At 34.4% G+C, this 18537-nt stretch overlaps 1 protein-coding gene across 1 annotated transcript in view; it reads right to left on the minus strand.

Moving 5' to 3' along the window:
- Positions 1-18537, minus strand: part of tgfbr3 (transforming growth factor, beta receptor III) — a 253478-nt gene that overhangs the window by 5704 nt on the left and 229237 nt on the right. Inside the window, exons 14-15 of the mRNA XM_056459804.1 lie at positions 18247-18403; positions 4288-4395 (exon numbers count right to left, since the gene is read on the minus strand). Coding sequence (XP_056315779.1) covers positions 4288-4395; positions 18247-18403 — 265 coding nt within the window. The remainder of the gene's footprint in view (positions 1-4287; positions 4396-18246; positions 18404-18537) is intronic.

Below are 18537 nucleotides of genomic sequence, written 5' to 3' on the forward strand. Positions count from 1 at the left end.
TTTAAAGACTTAACTACTGTAGGTTAATTAGGTAACTGGGCTATTTCGGTTAAGTGGGCAAATCACTAGTCAACAGCGGTTTGTTCTGTAGCCAATCGAATAAAAAAAAAAATTGTAAGGGGGCTAATAATATTGACCTTTAAAACTGTTTACATTTTTTTAACTGCTTTTACTCCAGCCAGCCAAACAAACAAACAAACAAAAAAGATTTTCTCCAGAAAAAAATTTAATAAAATATATATATAATTTAGGAAATATTGTGAAAATGACCCTTCTCTGTTAAACATTGCTTGAGACGTATTTAAAACAGAAAACAAATTTTAAAGTAGGGCAAACTATTTAGATTTTCACTGTGCATGCTTTAAATAAAACAGTACACGAACAAGTGTGTGGAAAAAAGGTTGTGGTGTCTGTGTTGGAAAGAGTTTGATGGCAGCTTGTTGACCTGGTCCACTCGACAGTGTCTCTTCATTGCGTAACTCCTTCTCTGTGTGCACGAGGGCAACGTCCTTAACCTATCAGAGTGATCTATGACAGGGATGGTGACAGGATCACAGGAGCTGTTTTCTAGCACACTCCCACAACATTCCTCACGTAGCTTCGCCTAAAATAGAAGCATCCCTGATGTATGGGACAATACATATTACAGTACATAGTTATGTACTCCTAATGATGTATTCATTGAATGCCTTATATGTGAAGAAAGAACTAGGTTTGAAATTACTGTTTTACAGATGAAGCATGTAAACTGCATTGTTTGTTTATTCAGAATGGATCTATCTGACTATCATCCTTTCTGCCATGGCCAGCCCGCTTCATGTGTCTGTTTATCGTGGAAGTCCTCATTTGCTATCACCTCTTTCACATCGCACACGTGAGCAGAGAGTGAGCAGTGTGTGTTTTATTCGACGTCCATTTTAACAGATTACAGCTTTCATACCGCATGCAGAAGCAGTGCGTCAGTGCAGAGCGTGAGCAGAGCTAAGGCACAGTGCCACCATCATTATTTATGATGCTGCTAATGCTCAATTAAAGTGACATTGTATGAATAATGACAAAAAACACATTGAATGACAGTAAAAAGTAGCAATTTTACCCAATAAATGCATTGATGACACCCACAGATTTTTTATGGACTGATTTAGCTCTATATAGGCGCTGCGTACACACTGCTTCTTTGTTTGCACGTGCAGTGGGAATGTGTACCAGTGGAGGAGATGCTGTTGCAGGAGCTAGAGTGTTGCTGCGCATGACACGCATTGTGAATTGTGCAACTTTGTAAATCCACACGTGTTGCTAAAATAGCCATATCCGTCGGATCGGGTCAAGTCGGGGCTTGTGTAGAGAATCTAAACTCTTGCACCGATTGAACAGCGCTCACCCACTTTCCTTAACCCAACCGACAGTGTTTTCAAAATCAATCCAGAAAAAGAAAAGCCATCACGCCATGTGATTTTTACCACGTTTTCAGATTTGACCACATTCTCACCCTGTTGTTTACTTTGTAAACTTTGCTATTTGTTTTAATTTTTGGCTTTGGCTTTTATTTTTGTCTTTTCTTTTCAGAATGAGCCTATGTTGTTATTAAAAGAATATATCTTTAAAAGGGCATAACAAAAGTCTGTTCTGCTCTACACTACAGGCTATTTGTCTTTGAAAGCTAAAATAATGCATTAGTGAAAAAATGATAAAAATCATTTTGTGGGTTTGACTGACAGAAATAGAAAACATGATTTTGCCTTTTATTTAACTAAAGCCTCTTTCTGGCATTTTTCTGCACTTCAGGGGGTGAAATCACCACAATGTTTTGATATTTTTCATCTGATATGACTCAATATATTAGGCTGTTCCAAACATGAAAAATACTTGTGGTTAATGTCAGTATCAAAAAATGATTCCATGTAGGGTTGTTTTAGTAATATGGCCGAATATTTTATAATGCTGTGATTAAATGGGCCCTTGGCTGATATGAAGTAATCAGGATCATTATGAGAAACACATGACAGAAGTTATAAGAGCTTAGTATGCCACAGCTACTCTCTATTTTTATTACATTTTCTGAAATTAGAAGAACTTTTTACACCTTTTAACCACAAAAACAAAACACGATTATGAACTTAAATGAGTAGATTTAAGACCAGTGTCGGAAGTAACGCATTACAAGTAACGTGAGTCATGTAATCAGATACATTTTTTACAAGTAACTATTAAAGTAACGCATTACTTTTTTATTTCCAAGAAAGTGTCTGAGTTACTTTTTTAAATTTGATGCCAGATACTTTGTTTTTTTTCATGTCAATATTGATAGCTCTCCTATAGACATGATTTTACATTTCCTTCAGCCTGAGGTTTATTCACTTCAAATTTCACTTTTGGTGTAAAAGGGCTTTTCTTTTTTCACCTTTATTATTTTACAAATAAGTAGGTCCAGCCCAGATCGAAAAAAGGCATGTAAAGCATTACTTTCAAAGTAACTAAGTACTAATTCCTTTAATTTATTTTTAAAAGTAAATTTCCCCCCAAAAATTGTAGGTACTACATTGGTTTTAAAACTTACTTTGCATATTCTAGAGTCTAGTTATGAATGTGTTTAGCATGAATGAAATACAGACTACATTCACCATGTTGTCACTGTCATGTGACCTATGCTATAAGTTGTATCGCTTCACTCACATTCACAAACCCTCTGCTGTGAACTCACGTGACAGTAAAGTGTTCATTAAATGGACATTTCAGAACCTCAACGGAGGTTTTGTCATGTATGTACTTAGAAAAACACTACCAAAGTCTGCTAACAAAGATGCTAAAGACTTCTATTATATTTTAGAAATGTGTAAAAAAAAATCTTCTCTCCGTTAAACAGAAATTGGGGAAAAAATAAACAGGGGGGGTTATATTTTAGAGGGAGGGGGGGTAAAAATTCTGACTGTATATATAGTATATACTTATTAGTATATACTTTATTTAATTTTAACTTATTTAATATATATGACTTCTTTCATTCTTTTTGAATTAATTTTTTATACACTGTTATATATATATATATATTTAATTTTATTTTGTTAAATCAAACTTTTCTAGTCACATTAACTTTGGCAAAAAATGATTAAATGAAAACTGATTATCTTGTTGAAATAAGTTAAAGTAGCAAAAAATTGTTGTCATAACGTTTTGTCATATCATTTTTTAACAGTGTATTGTACTTAGATAACAAACTGATTTTCATTAACGTTAAAATGTGGAGGTAGGCATATACAGTATGGACACAGTGAGTGTGTTTCCAACAACAATCAATAATAAACTGATCCAAGGTGCCAGCATAAACCGGCAAACAACAATAAACTCAGTCTCTGGGGACGTCAGATCTTAAAGTCTTATTTAAAAACAATGAGCCGGAACACAGCTGGATAATGTCATCCCGGCTCAATACCAACAATATTAATAAAACAAAATTTACACTGATTTATACTTTTGAAAGGACTCTGGAATAAAAAACAAAAGCTAATAAAAGCTAAACATGACTCCTTTTATGTCAAGACACTGATACGTCCAAGATATACATTTCCAGAAACCCAGAAATAGCTCAAATCCAAAACGGCTTTGATCCTCAGTCAGCACACTGATAATCATCGGCCTACACGACTACAGATTTTGGAACAGTGTTCAGAACAGGACTCCCTTCAAACGTGCGCCGTGAAACGGTAGCAGGTCAAAGGCATTGAGAACAAAAACCAGAGGCTGGATGAGCAGGAATGCAAATGTGCGGAAACGAGGGCTAAGGAGCATGCGCTTCCTCTCAAGGGTCAACAGAGGTCATTGGCCTGGCAACAACAGGGCAATGCAGGGAGGAGGAATGAGCTGAATTTTTGGCATTGAGCTGGAGAATTGTATATGCATTTTCCTGTGAGGCCCGGAGACACCCTTACAGCGGACAGGGGGAATTCCAGTCCCTTTTGGGCTATTGTACCCAAAATACTGCAGACCATCTAACATTCGCCCCCCTCCAATGCCTGAAAGAACGGAAAAGACAGATGCGCTCCTGCTGACGAACGGGATATATTTACGAGCTTGGACTCAATATGTTATTGTTACCATATTGCTGCTAACAGAACTGGCAAGCCCTTTCACTGATCAAAAATGTACATGTTTGCTTTCTTGTTTCGACAACATGATTAATTGCCTGATGCATAACTCTCTTGGTAGTAATTAGTGTGAGGCTGGGAATGAGAACGGAGGTCAGATCAGTTCAAATATGTTAGTTTGTAAGCATTTTGGATTTTATCTTACCTGTATGCGAGTAGATGAACCATAGAGCTCCAGTCAGAAGGGCTCCGATTACAAAGGCAGCAAACGCAATGCCCACCACAGTCGGGGTGTCCAAGACATATATGATCCCTGCAGGAAGAAGTTTAAATATATGTTAAATAATGCCTATTAACTACATCAGGGGATCTCAATCTCGGTCCTGAAATTCCGGTGTCCTGCAGATTTTAGCTCAAACCCCAATCAGACACACCTGGGTTGGCTAATTAAGCTTTTACTAGTGCTGCATCCCAATTCGCATACTATACATCCTAACTAGTATTCAAAAATAGAATTAGTATGTCCCAAACCATAGTTGTGTTGAAAAGAGTATGCCAAAGGTACCCAGATGGTTTACTTTTTCCTGTAAAAATTCGAAGTGTAGAAGCTTCCATACTACATTGCATGTTGGATGAGAACTTGATTAGAACTACCAACTTGGGTAAAGTGTAAACAAACTACAATACATGGCGGGCATGCGAGACCAACCGTAAAGTAGAGAGTCTTCGGTAAAGATGTTTAAATGACTGTTGATCAATATCTACCCAACTGAAACATATCTAAATGCATTTTCCATGTTATATTTCATCTGCAACAACAACGTGAACTTATATCAAGAGCCACACAACATCATAAGACGTTAATATTACACTGTAAAACCCAAAAAGTTAAGGTCTCTCAAACCGTTTGAGGAAACCGATTGCATCAAACGATTTTAGTTCAAAAACTAATCCTAATGAGTACTGTGAACTTAATCCATTTGAGTAAATGAAGCAATCTGAGCACAGTAAAACACAAAAAATGAAGAGAGCTCCAACCAACTGAGTATTGTAAAGTAAAGTAATGAAGTATTTAATTAATTCATAACCTTCAACACTGAGTTCAAAACTTTTTTCAAATAAGTAGAATTAACTTTCAGTAAATTTTGAGTTAACTAAACTCATTTCATTTGATAAAGTTGACTGTTAGGTTTTACAGTGTAGGTTAGATTTAGGTCGTGACATCAGGTGACCAAAATCCAATGTCTAGCCAATGTCTAAGGACAACGTTATTTTGATGTCCAATAATGACGTCAAATTACATTGATATTTAGTTGATTTTAGGTTGTGTTGGGAAGTGACCAAAATCCAACATCTGATAGATGTCATAGTGGTAACATTCACACAACGTCAAGGTGTAACATGATTAGACGTTGATATTTGGTTGATTTTGGGTTGGACATTAACGTCAGCCTGACTTTGGGTTCTGAGGTCAACCCGATGTTCATTTAAAAACAAAATCCAACGTCCCCATGACATTGGGGTACGTTGTGGTACAACGTCAATATGACATCATGACTCACGAAGACTCACGAATGGCAGATTATCCTGCTTCTGCTTCTAAGGTAGACAATTAAATATGAAAGAAATGTGGATGATATGTCGAGATGATTGACAGAAGATGTAACTAAGCAACATAATAATCTGTTAACAAGGAAGTAGTATGTCCCAATGCTTGCATACTCTTCTGTTACACACTCAAAAGTATATACTTTTCCATACTAAAAAAGTACATACTTTAGGTGTAGTTTAGGTGTAGTTTAAGTATGTGAAATAGGACGCAGCATAAGCTTTCTAGAAACATCCTTGCAGGTGTGTTGAGGCAAGTTGGAGCTAAAAGCTGCATGACACCAGACCTCCAGCACCGAGTTTGAGAACTTACATGTTCAAATGTCTCACTCTGTGGTCAAGTACAGTTTGGTAAATATTTGGTGCATCGCTATTAGTAATGTGTTTGGGGAAATGAAATAAAAAGCGAGGAAACAAACAAAAAAGTCTTTGAGCAAACTTTAAAAATTATTCCGGCACATGCTGAAAATAAACAAATGACAGGCTTTCTTTATTTTTTTCAATCAGTTAAATATAAACAGCTCTGTTGTCATTGGAATAGTTAATTATAACACGCTGGAAACTGTTAGAGATCAATGGTTTGCTTGAGTTCAAAAACAAGATCATTGGCATTGATGTATCCTAGATATTGATGTATACTAGATCCACAACTTAAAGTAAATAAGTTATCTAAATACTGATTATTTTCTATTATTTGTTATCTAAGCACTGATTGAATTAACACAAACCACTAATCCAACACTTGTGAGATGACCAATTTGTGCTTTTAATGGATGGATTGTAATTTGTATCTGTTCTTATTGTTGCTTTAATTTAAACACATTTAATTGTATTTTTATTAGAATTTCAGAAATGTCATTAGAGAACTACAGTAGAAAATGTACATTGAACTGTGTGTGCACTGTAAAAAAAGTTAAACAGAGAGTAACTACTGTATAAACACCACATAGTGGGCCTGGTTCAGTATGGAGGTTCAGCCAACTCGGAGTTTAAACTTTTTAATTTCTACAGAGATATTAAAAACTAAAAAGAGTTTTCAGTTTTAGAACAGCTGATCTGAGTTAGGTCAATTAAGTCTGAGTAGACTAATTAAGAGTTAAACGCGCACACCACAACCATAAAAAGGCACTATCAATGGTGCGCAGTCACCATGGCATCATCTGAAAAAAAAGCTGAATTTATAAGTTATAGCAAATATGACCATATATTTAACAAAAAGCAGAGACTTTTAGCGTGGGAAAATATAGCTGCTCAAGATAATGCACAATTAAAAATACTTAAAGTATTTAAATATTTAAGTATAAAAAATAGGTAACGTAATGTGTAACGTTTATTGACTTTTCACTTAAAAAAGTGGGAAATTGCCCATGATTTTGAAGTTATTTTAGATGTTATTGTATTAAATTACATAAAATAAGATACTGCATAGTTTCTACAACAAATATGACAAAACAAGAATGCATATAACCTTAACTTAATGTTCAGTTGAAATGTTTAATTTGAGGTCCCCACTTTTACAAGCGTTGATCAGTTTAAGATACTTTTTTTTTTTTTTAATTGAGTTTTTAAAAGATTTAAAAGTGCACTTGTGTGTCTGCCTTTTTTAATACTTACATGGTAGAGGTTGATATGACATTTATAATGTAAGCAGTACTAAAAAAATTGTTTTTAAAACAAGTAATAATACTATTAATCTAGTCACAGTACATGTCCCTGTCAAAGGTCAGTAAATTTAAGCTAATTAATTATTTTTTGCAGCAATATCAAAGGTAAAACTTAAAACTATGGAATTGAATCTAATAGTAACTTTCCAAAAAAAAAGGACAAGCTATTCAAGTAACTTTATTCTTTGTGTGACTGAAATGTAGGCAATGAATGACCAAGAAAGAAAAATACAGACAGAAACTCTGAGTTTAGAGAATAAAACCTTCTCCTGACCAGGTTAGGTTCACAGACTAAGTTACCACAGTAACTGACTGCGTTAAAGTCACCTCTCTTTCAGAAACAGGCTTGACTTACCCTGCTTTCTCGAGTTTGACACACCTGCCATTTTGAAATAGAAAACCCAGAGTTTCTCTCATTTCAGGGTAACATACTCTGAGTTTTCACTTAACCTCCTTTCTGAAACAGAGCCAGTATATGTAGAATTGTGAAAACTCTAAATGTCTCACATACACGGCATGCATGAGCACACACACATATATAACTGTAAACTAAATTTTTTGTAAAAAAAAAAAGTTTAAACTATGCCCCTGTATGATACATAACATTCATTCATTTTCTTTTCAGCTTAGTCCCTTTATTAACCCAGGGTCGCCACAGCGGAATGAACCGCCATCTTATCCGGCATTTGTTTTACGCAACTGATGCCCTTCCAGCCGCAACCGATCACTGGGAAACATCTATACACCCATTCGCACACATACACTCATACACTAAGGACAATTTAGTCTAACCAATTCACCTATACCACATATTATTAATAATAATACTTTTTCAGTGATGTACAATTGGCTGTTCTATTTTATCATTCAAATGGTTACTCTGTGTGATGATCAAAAATGTAAATGACTTTCTAAATCATAAAAGTGCAAATTTATTATATACACATGGCCATATATTTAAAGCATGCTGAACCAAATGGTTCTTCTATTTTTTGTTTTGAACAGGAAACATTTTCACTTCTAATGCCTTCCTCTAATGTATTTTAATTACAACTCCGTGCATGATGTGGTTCCTGATGTTTGCACGCAGTCTAGTGAAAATATTTGGCAACCACGTATAAAGTAAGAGCACATGCTTCATATGGGCTTTGTATCGGCATCCGAGAGCAAAGCCAAGCATCTGAGAGCCTCTTTGGAGTCGTGCCACAAACCCAATGACTTTCAGAGCTCTAATTGGCTCTAATGATCACTGATCACACAGCACAATAGACTCTATGTGTCCGCCAGCTTCATAGCCTGTCTGGTCCTGCGCCAAAAACCCAGGCACAATAGAGACTATTCTGATAAAGAGCACCTTCAGATTTTCAACCCTTCGGACAGACTGATGACAGACTATCAATGAAGTGCTCTGGTAGAACAAGAGTGAGCTCTATTTAACAGCTCCCATCTAATGCTTTACCCTTTACCCTGAATCACCAGCACAACCACCTGCTATATCATATCTGTGCAGACCAGCTCTAATATATCAAGCTTGCCATCAACGCCTGTCTATGTATTCATTCCTGAGACCAAGGCAAAAATGGGAGAACCAGAATGAAAATACACTACTGTCCAAGTTTGTAGGTTGATTTTAATTATAACCAAGGCTAAATAGATTTTTTAATTACATTTTTTGTAATTACATTTTTTTTTATTATTTAAAACAGTACACCAAAATTACATGTTCCACCATGCCCTGCAGTCACACACCTATTTCATGTCAGCTCCTGATTACACACACACAGCTAAAACTGATCATGACTGATTACATGGACTAAATTTATTTATACAACAGTTCTGCCTGGTTTTTGAATCTGATTGGCTGATAGCCATGCAATATTCTGCAATAGAACTCGCACAGACTGCAGATGTGAGTGAATGGCGGAAGAAAGTAGTTCCTCGTACTTAAAGATTTTTAGACTCTCTGTATTTGATTTTCTTTTTTATATACACAGTTATGCTGTTGAATTGTTGTATGAATGCAATATTACACTTGCAGCAGTCCGATATGGCTGTATATCGTCACCAACGCACACCTCCCACCAGGGATGATATACAGCCATATCGCACTGCTACTCATGCGATTTTGCTCATATAAACCACACACACTGTTATTGAGTGCTGAGACTTGTTTCCGTGAGCATTAAGAAGCAGTTTCCCGTATTGTTTAGCCATATTTCTGATCTTTGTTTGTTTTTATTGTTTATGTTTGTTTTGCTACATGCCCTGACCCTTTTGCCTGTTTCACAAAGTGTTCTTTGGATTATCTTTATGTCACCGTCTGCTCCGGTATTTAACTTTACCCTGCCTGACTATTAATAAAAGCTGCATTTGGATCCTATTGTTAACTCCCTTCATTACAGTTAGAGGGATTTCTGAAGGATCATGTGACTGGAGTAATAATGCTAATCATTTAGCTTTGAAATCACATGAATAAACACAATTTTTAAATGTATTCAAATAGAAAACAATAGCAAAAATATTTCAAAATTGTACTGCTTTTGCCTTTTGCATGAAATGAGTGCAGGCTTGGTTAGCAGAAGAGACCATTCTAAAACTTTTCAAATGGTAGTTCAAATACAATTAAATACAATTTAATCAAATATTTAATTAAAAATAATTTCATAACAGCCATTCAAAGACCTCCAAATATAAAAAAAATGTTAATTTCTGATTAAATAAACAGCCATGCAGTTGTTAATTAGCACATATATTAAGCATATGAACATACTGTATCTTCAATGGTGTTTCACAGAATAAAGTGTGGAAAACATGGAAAAATTTAATATAAACAACAACAGAATTTTTCTTTTTTGAATGATCTGTTTCTGCAAGGCAGAAATTAATAACAAACTAAAACCTCACAATGCACATTATTCACAGCTTACAAGAGGAAGCGAAAGTGAACTGAGAACAAAAGCTTGTATGTTTAGAGGATTCCTGGGAGAAGCTTTGTCAGCTGGATGCTCGGAGTCAGGGATGTGGTTTGCTCTGCTGCTGTCAACGGTTTGGCTTTAGTTACTCCACCCACAATCCCTGTGAAGTACCTCAGAGGGGAGTAAATGAACTAGCCCTAATGACTTGGACGTTTCTATGTAGTCGCCACCGCCCAAGATCACCTCCTGGGTGTCAGAAAGCATTTGTACTGTTCTTTACTTCACCTTTTGTAGAGCTAGCTGGCTTTCGCAAGAGGATGTAAAATGAAATGAACAAGAAAAATACTCTTGTGTGTATTTTTTCAGACAAACCCGGGACAAACTTCAACAAAATGACGCATTTGGCTGGTTTGGCAGTATATAAGGGCTCTGGAAGTAAAATGTGCAAACAAAACTAATTATGTGAAGACAGGGAGACCATAAGAGCTGATGTTGTTCTGTGATTGGGTTTTTGTAAAAACCACAAGTCACCATTGATGGAATAATGGCTTTACTAATAGAATTACTTTTGTAACAAGTAATCAAATAAATTACCGTTTCACCCATTACAATGCCATTCCTGCTGATGACAATAAAATGTGGTGTTATAATTAATTTGCAATTGAGCTCACTGAATTGCTTTTCATCTGACTCTGAATTAATTTATTTTTATTTATTTATTTACTTTTATTTTTTCAATAACGAGTAATCAAATAAATTACAGTTTTCCTCGTTATAATGCCAATGCACTGATAATAAAACGAGGCATTATATAATTTATATATAATTTGCAATTGAGCTCACTGAAGAACTTTAATTTTGACTTTGAATTCAGTTATTAACGGTATTAATGACTTTTTGCAGTAATGTGCAATCGAATGAATTACCATTTCCCACATTACAACACCATTACTGTTACTAACAATAAAAATGAGGCATTATACAATTTGCAATTGAGCTGACTGAAGAATTTTCATCTGACTCTGAATTCAGTTACTAAAGGAATTACTATTTTCAGTAACGAGTAATCAAATAAAATGTCGTTACTGACTATAAAATGCAGCGTTATATGATTGATATATAAAGTGAGCTCACTGAAGAACTTTTCATCTGTCTGTAAGTTCAATTACTAACAGAATTACATTTTTTAATAATGAATAATCAAATAAATAACCATTTCCCCCATTACAACAACATTACCATTACTGACAATAAAATACAGCATATAATTCATATATAATTTGCAATTAAGCTCACTGAAGAGCTTTTCATCTCACCCTGAATTCAGTTACTAACTCATTTACTATTTGTGAGTAACTAGTAACTATAACTAATTACTTTAGGTACACTCAAAAAAATGGTTTTGCTCGTTCAAAATAATTTAAAATGAGCTGAAACAACTCAATTCTTGAGTCACAATTTTTTTATGTTCAATCCACATAAATTAGTCAAAAGTGTTAAGTTAACCTAATCAATTTGTGTTGGGACAACATGAATGAATTGTGTGGAACCCTGCATTTTTTACAATGTAACAGGCACAGCACTACAAGTCACGCACCCAAATCATAAGGACCTCGAAAGGATGATCCCAACAAGAGCAACTGACAGAGTGTTTCAAGGTGCATAATAATTTCATGACTAAATGTATAAAATGTAAGAGTTTCTTTGTACAGATGTAGAGCTTAAGGCAAATAATTTGAATTACTAATGAATGTTGTCACAAAATAAATCGAATTAACTATAGAGTGCACAGCATAAATGAGGACAGATCTCTCATTTAAATGAATACTTTATATGGGATTATATTTAATAATATGTTTAAGCATATAATATTGGTACTAATCTAACAAAGTACTGTAACCTAAGATCACAGTTTAAAATGTAATACACTCAAATGAATATTTTAGGGAAATATAGTAAATACAATTTTAATAAAGAGGTCAAATCTAGTTAACCGTAAAGAAAATGACATTTAGTTGATTTTCTTTTTAGTTAAACATCTCATTTGAGTATAATTCCTAAATAATAATTATATTCCTAAATATCCCACTCTTATTTTAATGCATGTAATTGTTTAATAAATGTTTTGTTTAAATACACTAAAATATAGGCTCTATATTCACTAAGAAATAGATAAAAAACATTACATTTCAAAGAATTGTAGTCATATATGCTGTACACATACTGAAATTCATAATATTATTTTTACAAAACCTTATTTACTCACTGAAGGAGTCAAAGGTAAAAAGATATATGACATTTTTATTTAGATACGTTTTAATGATTACATATTGGCAAATGTATTGTTTATATTTATAATTTTATTCTTTAATGTTTAGTCTATTTCTTTTCTTTTGTAACAGAGGCCTTATTCACGAAACATCTTAAGACTTAGACTGTAGATTCTAACTAGTCGATTTAGGAGAAAATCTTAACAATGCTGAGGTGCCAGTCCTCAATTAAGGACTCTTAAGAATTTGCTCTAAGAGTATTTTACAAAGCACTTTAGCACTAAAATCTGTGCTCAGTAAATCAGCACAGTGTTAGGAGTAGTGATGACGACTCACTCTCAGCTCAAGAGCTTTCTCCTTTCCTTTAGAGTTTTTACGTTTAACAGCTTTGTGAACAGGTTTTAATCCAAAACTCTTAGCTAAAACATTTTACTGCTATTAAGGAGAAATTCTTAATATATTTGAATATGTATATTATATATGAATATTTGAATATTTATTTATGTATTTCAGCCTTAATCATGATTACCTGCACACAAAATTAAAATGAATACATTTACAAAAATTAATTTAGAGTTTTTACCTATACTTTAAACTAAAACAGAAATATAAATGTTGTGTGATCAAAAATCAGCTTTTGGATGGCAATGTTTTATTCTGTTGTGTTTTTCTCAAAGCATAGCACTCCCACAAGCTGCCCTCTTTGATTTGTAGATTGAGCCAAATACTTTGGGATCCTGTCCAGAGCGGCACTTTGAGTCTTTTTTGAAAGGCTGCTTTTCTGCCATGTCTGTACAAGAGCCGTCTTTGTGTTCAAAACGAGATTCAAAGCCTGTTTTCATTACTTTTATGGCATATCTGTGTTTACCTAATCCACACCAAAGAAAATAAGCCTGGTGTTGGCAACACATGCAAGGCTGTTAATCAACAGAGCGCCCACACTGGATTCACACTGGATTCACATACAGGTAAAATCTGGATTCACTTCAGATTTCCTAGATATGTAACCTTTTGGACAAAGCCAGTTTGAGCTTTTACCCTGAAAAGGTCAGGTTTAGTTAAAGCAAACTCTGAGTTTAAGCTTAAGATGGTGGGTTGGTTTTGATTGGCTTTTGTCACCATGGTTACGTATGCTACCTGTATACTGCTAGCGTGCTCCAGAATAGGTTCATTCGGCTGGTTCATACTTCTGCATTGAGCAATCGTCGTGACTCACGGTGCAAGCTTTCCGTGTAGCTGTGCATTTATAGTTCTGCGTGCTGTTTGAGTTGCTCTGCAATAACACTTCCGAAATCCTAGCTGGCAGTAGGTTATGCTATGTTTCTCTGTATCGTGTTTCTTCGTGGGTGTTGTTTTTTCTGAAAGCTACCTTGATGTACAAGTAGCAAAAACTCATTCAGAGGCAGGAACCGGCGAATGTGCAACAACATTAATCATAAGGTAAACAAAACAACTAGAGCTCCTTCATGGGACTCGACACTTGTAAACACTCGATCCAACGGGCTCGCGGTTTTCAGCACCGCCCACACTTGGCACAGCAACCAAGCCAACCAACTACAGAGCTTGTGCTACGTGTCATTGCAACATATAGTTACATTTTTTGAGAGGTGCGTGACTGTGTCAGCCATGGCTAGGGCTATGCGACCGCTGCGCTGGACCCTGCGCAGGCACTTCACACACAAGTATAAATCAGCCTTTAAGAGTTTGCAAACCCAAACTTGACCAATTAGCTGTAAGTAAAGTAACATATACAGTTGAAGTCAGAATTATTAGCCCCTCTTTGAATTTTTCATTTTATTTTTTATATTTCCAAAATTATGTTTAACAGACCAAAGAAATGTTCACAGTATGTCCGGTAATATTTTTTCTTCTTATTTGTTTTATTTTGCCTAGAATAAAAGCAGTTTGTAATTTTTTAATAAACATTTTAAGGTCAAAATTATTAGCCCCTTTAAGCTATATATTTTTTCAGTTGTCTGCAGAACAAACCATTGATGATTTGCCTAACTACCCTAACTTGTCAATTTAACCTAATTAACACAGTTAAGTCTTTAAATGTTTTCAAAAAGTCTTTTAAGTTGAATTCTAGTGTCTTGAAAAATATCTAGTCAAGTATTATTTACTATCTTCATGACAAAGATAAAATAATTCAGTTATTAGAATTCAGTTATGAGTTATTAAATGTTAAGAAATGTGTTGAAAAAAATCTTCTCTCCGTTAAACAGAAATTGGGGGAAAAAAACAGGGGGGATAATAATTTAGGGGGGCTAATAATTCTGACTTCAACTGTAAATGATGGAACAAAGCCACTCACAATCCCTGAGCATCTTTATTGCTTCAAATTAAATTGTCAAATATATATTTTGCTAATAAATGTATTTATATTACATGAATTATAATAAATTATACTCATATTATATTTGAATATTATATACTAAAATAGATTTGAATAGTCAATTTAACATTTAATAATGGTTTATGAAAAATGACATTTAAATATTCATATAAAAATGCTTTAATATATAAAGTAAAAAAAATTAACTGTTGTTGAACCTACATTATTAAAATCAGTCAATTGATTTGCATTTAAAAATAATATTTACTTAAAGTTGCCTTCTATACTTAATTGCATCAGCAATGTTTATTTCTGCCTTGTAGATGTGTTTAAATTCAATATTTTGGATAATTATTTTGGATAATATTACTCTCTGATGCTAAATAATTAAAACTAATCCTGTCATGTCTTGTGTGGTTAACTGTTTGCTGCACCTGTCACACTTTGAGCTGCAGTTTCACCAGAGTTAATCACAAACTCTGGGTTAAAATCCCTGAGTTGACAGAGAATGATTATATCAAGTGTTGTGAAACCACTGAACCTGATCATAACTAGTTTAAATTTGTTATTCTGCAACTCTTTTGTTTGTTTAACTCGTTTTGTGCAGGAGGTCTCAGGAACTAATCTTTGATGTGGTTTCCACTCAGAAACAACTAAACTCTCTTAAACCTTGACATGGGCCAATGAAATTCCAGCTTGCATCCCTCAGAAGTGGCAGTCATTTACCTATCAAGTAAGACTAATAGATCTGCGCTCCATTTGCTACAAGCAGCAGCGACATTGTGTTATTAAACAGGAATGATTTTCATTAGAGCAGCAAGTCAGTTAAACCAACTCACTTCAACCGCAATAGGTGCAATAGTGCCTTTAGGATGCAGGGAAGAGAACATATCAGTCACGCTCAAAGTTTCTTTGTAGAACTTTAGACACCACCCTGCGGTCTTTGTGTCCTAGTCAGCCCATACAGTATATACTGTATGATGAATGGACTATGCTGGTATAAAACACAAGGGCCTCTTTATCAATTTTCCTTATCCTCTCTGTGAATGTGTGTATGGGAAGGGGAGGCCTTAAAGAATGTTTAAGTGAAAACAAATGCTATCCCGAATTGGAAAGCTGCTCTTTTTCCTCTCCTCTGATGCATCTATGAGTCCCTTGTCCCACATCTTTAATGAACCGCTCACACTGTCAGACCAAACCGCACTGAATGCACAATAAACACGCATGCAAATACACACGAACTCAACACTGCCACATACTAACAGACTCCAGATGGGCGTAATGCAGCACAAGAACTCTATGGCCTCTCAGAGTGACTGACACACACATGCATAATGTCAGTCGCACCCATTTTCCCATGATGCTTCAGATATGTCATATATAGCAAGAGGTTCTTAGATTATTTAAGCCTTAAAGTTGCAATATATAATATAATATAATATAATATAATATAATATAATATAGGTGACGAAGTGGCGCAGTAGGTAGTGCTGTCGCCTCACAGCAAGAAAGTCGCTGGTTCGAGCCTTGGCTGGGTCAGTGGGCGTTTCTGTGTGGAGTTTGCATGTTATCGCTGCGTTCGCGTGGGTTTTCTCCGGGTGCTCTGGTTTCCCCCAAAGTCCAAAGACATGTGGTACAGGTGAATTGGGAAGACTAAATTGTCCGTAGTGTATGAGTGTGTGTGGATGTTTCCCAGAGATGGGTTGGGAGAGATGAATTATTAAAGGGACTAAGCTGAAAAGAAAATGAATGATATAATATAATATAATATAATATAATATAATATAATATAATATAATATAATATAATATAATATAATATAATATAATATAATATAATATAATATAACATTGCCTATTGACCTTATTCTTCAATGCGGAAGTGTGCTCGCTTTTGCAATTGTTTTAGAACTTCCAATTCAGCTGCCTATGGGAGAAATGACTAGGGATAATAAAAGGCAGAAAACAGTCAAACTACTTGCTCTACAAACAAGTGTTTGCATGATTATACAGACAAAGCAGAACCATATAATGATAAAATGTCAGTTTGCAACATCAAGCAGCATAACGAGCTGTTTTTAATGTCTAAAAATCAATGGAAGTGAATGAGACCGGAAGTCTCGAGCCAAAAAGACTCAAATGGCGGCACCCGCTCACACCAAAAGAATAAGGTGAATACATTAAACCACTGTTGTCCAACGACTTGGCTAATTAACCAAACTTGCCTAGTCATTAATTTGATTAACCTACACTGAAAAAAGTAATTAAATAGTTTTCCGTATTTGGTGATTCATGTTTTTTCACACTTATTTAGGATTTTGAATTGCATTATGATATTTTGATCTTTCCTTTAAAAGATTTTAGTGTTGAAAAGTTTAAAAAGTGACTTTTGATGACAATTGTAATCGTTTGAAGTGATATATTGTTTTTGTAACAATCATAAATAATTAAAAATTTAATGGAGGGCTAATCATTCAAGTCCTGAAAGTGGCTCTCTATATATACAGAGCTCAGCAACGTTCATTCTGGTTCAGGTTATAAAAAAAAAGACAAATATACAGCAATAAAACACTTTCTCGTTTCTCCACATGAGGCTTGTTCTGGTTCAGATTCTTATTATTAAAGACAATTAAACAGCAATAAAACACTTTCTCATTTCTGCACACAAATCTCATATAGGTGACCTACAGTACTTAGATCACTAAAAATAAAGATTGCATGTGTATGCAGTAGTAAACCTTTTTTGGCCAAATAAAATAAAGTACGTACACTTCCGGTCAAAAGTTTGGGGTAAGGTTTATTATTAAAGAAAATCATTTATTAAATGTAAAAAAAAAAAAAAAAAGTTAAATTACTAAATATTTATTAAAAATTTAAATAACTGCATTCTTATTGTATGTAGTTTCAATTGAAAGCATTACTCATGTCATTGTTGCTTTTATTACTATTATATTTTTATTAATAAAAAATAATAATACTAGTCATTATAATAATAATAATAATAATAATAATAATAATAATAATAATAATAATAATAATAATAATAATAATAATAATAATAATTAATATTACAGTTATTCATGTGACTTTAAAGACTGAAGTAATGAAGCTGAAAATTCATATTTAAAACCACTGGAATAAATTATTAAATTATAAACTACTTTTGAACAGTAATTTTATAGTGCAATTTTACAATTTGTACTGTTTTTGATGAAAAAAAATACAGTACAATACACAAATACGTTGAGCAGGATAAGCTTATTTTAAAACATTTAAAAATTGTACTGACCCCAAACTTTTGACTGGTAGTGCCGGTAGACCGGTTATATAAAGTATTGGGTGCCCCTTTTAAATGTGTTTGATGTTGTATTACCTTGACGTGGTGGACTTTCATCCCGAGGGACCTTAACAGTGACTGGCATGTCATCAGATATGACCACTATTGGTTTGGTCAAGGTCTTTGTGTTCATCATGATGAGTAGGATGCTTTCTAAACTGAGGGAAGTGCAGGCTTCATCCGGTAACATACACTACAAAGAGAAAAGCAGGAACGTCAGAACAAGATGCAGGTGTAAACTTTGGCATCTGTGCACCAGAATCTTTAGATCAGCATGAAACTCACTCTTGGGATAAAAGAGCTTACTATAATAAACAGGCTTACAAT

This window comes from Danio aesculapii, chromosome 6, assembly GCF_903798145.1.
Source record: "Danio aesculapii chromosome 6, fDanAes4.1, whole genome shotgun sequence".
In the NCBI taxonomy this organism is placed as follows: domain Eukaryota; kingdom Metazoa; phylum Chordata; class Actinopteri; order Cypriniformes; family Danionidae; genus Danio; species Danio aesculapii.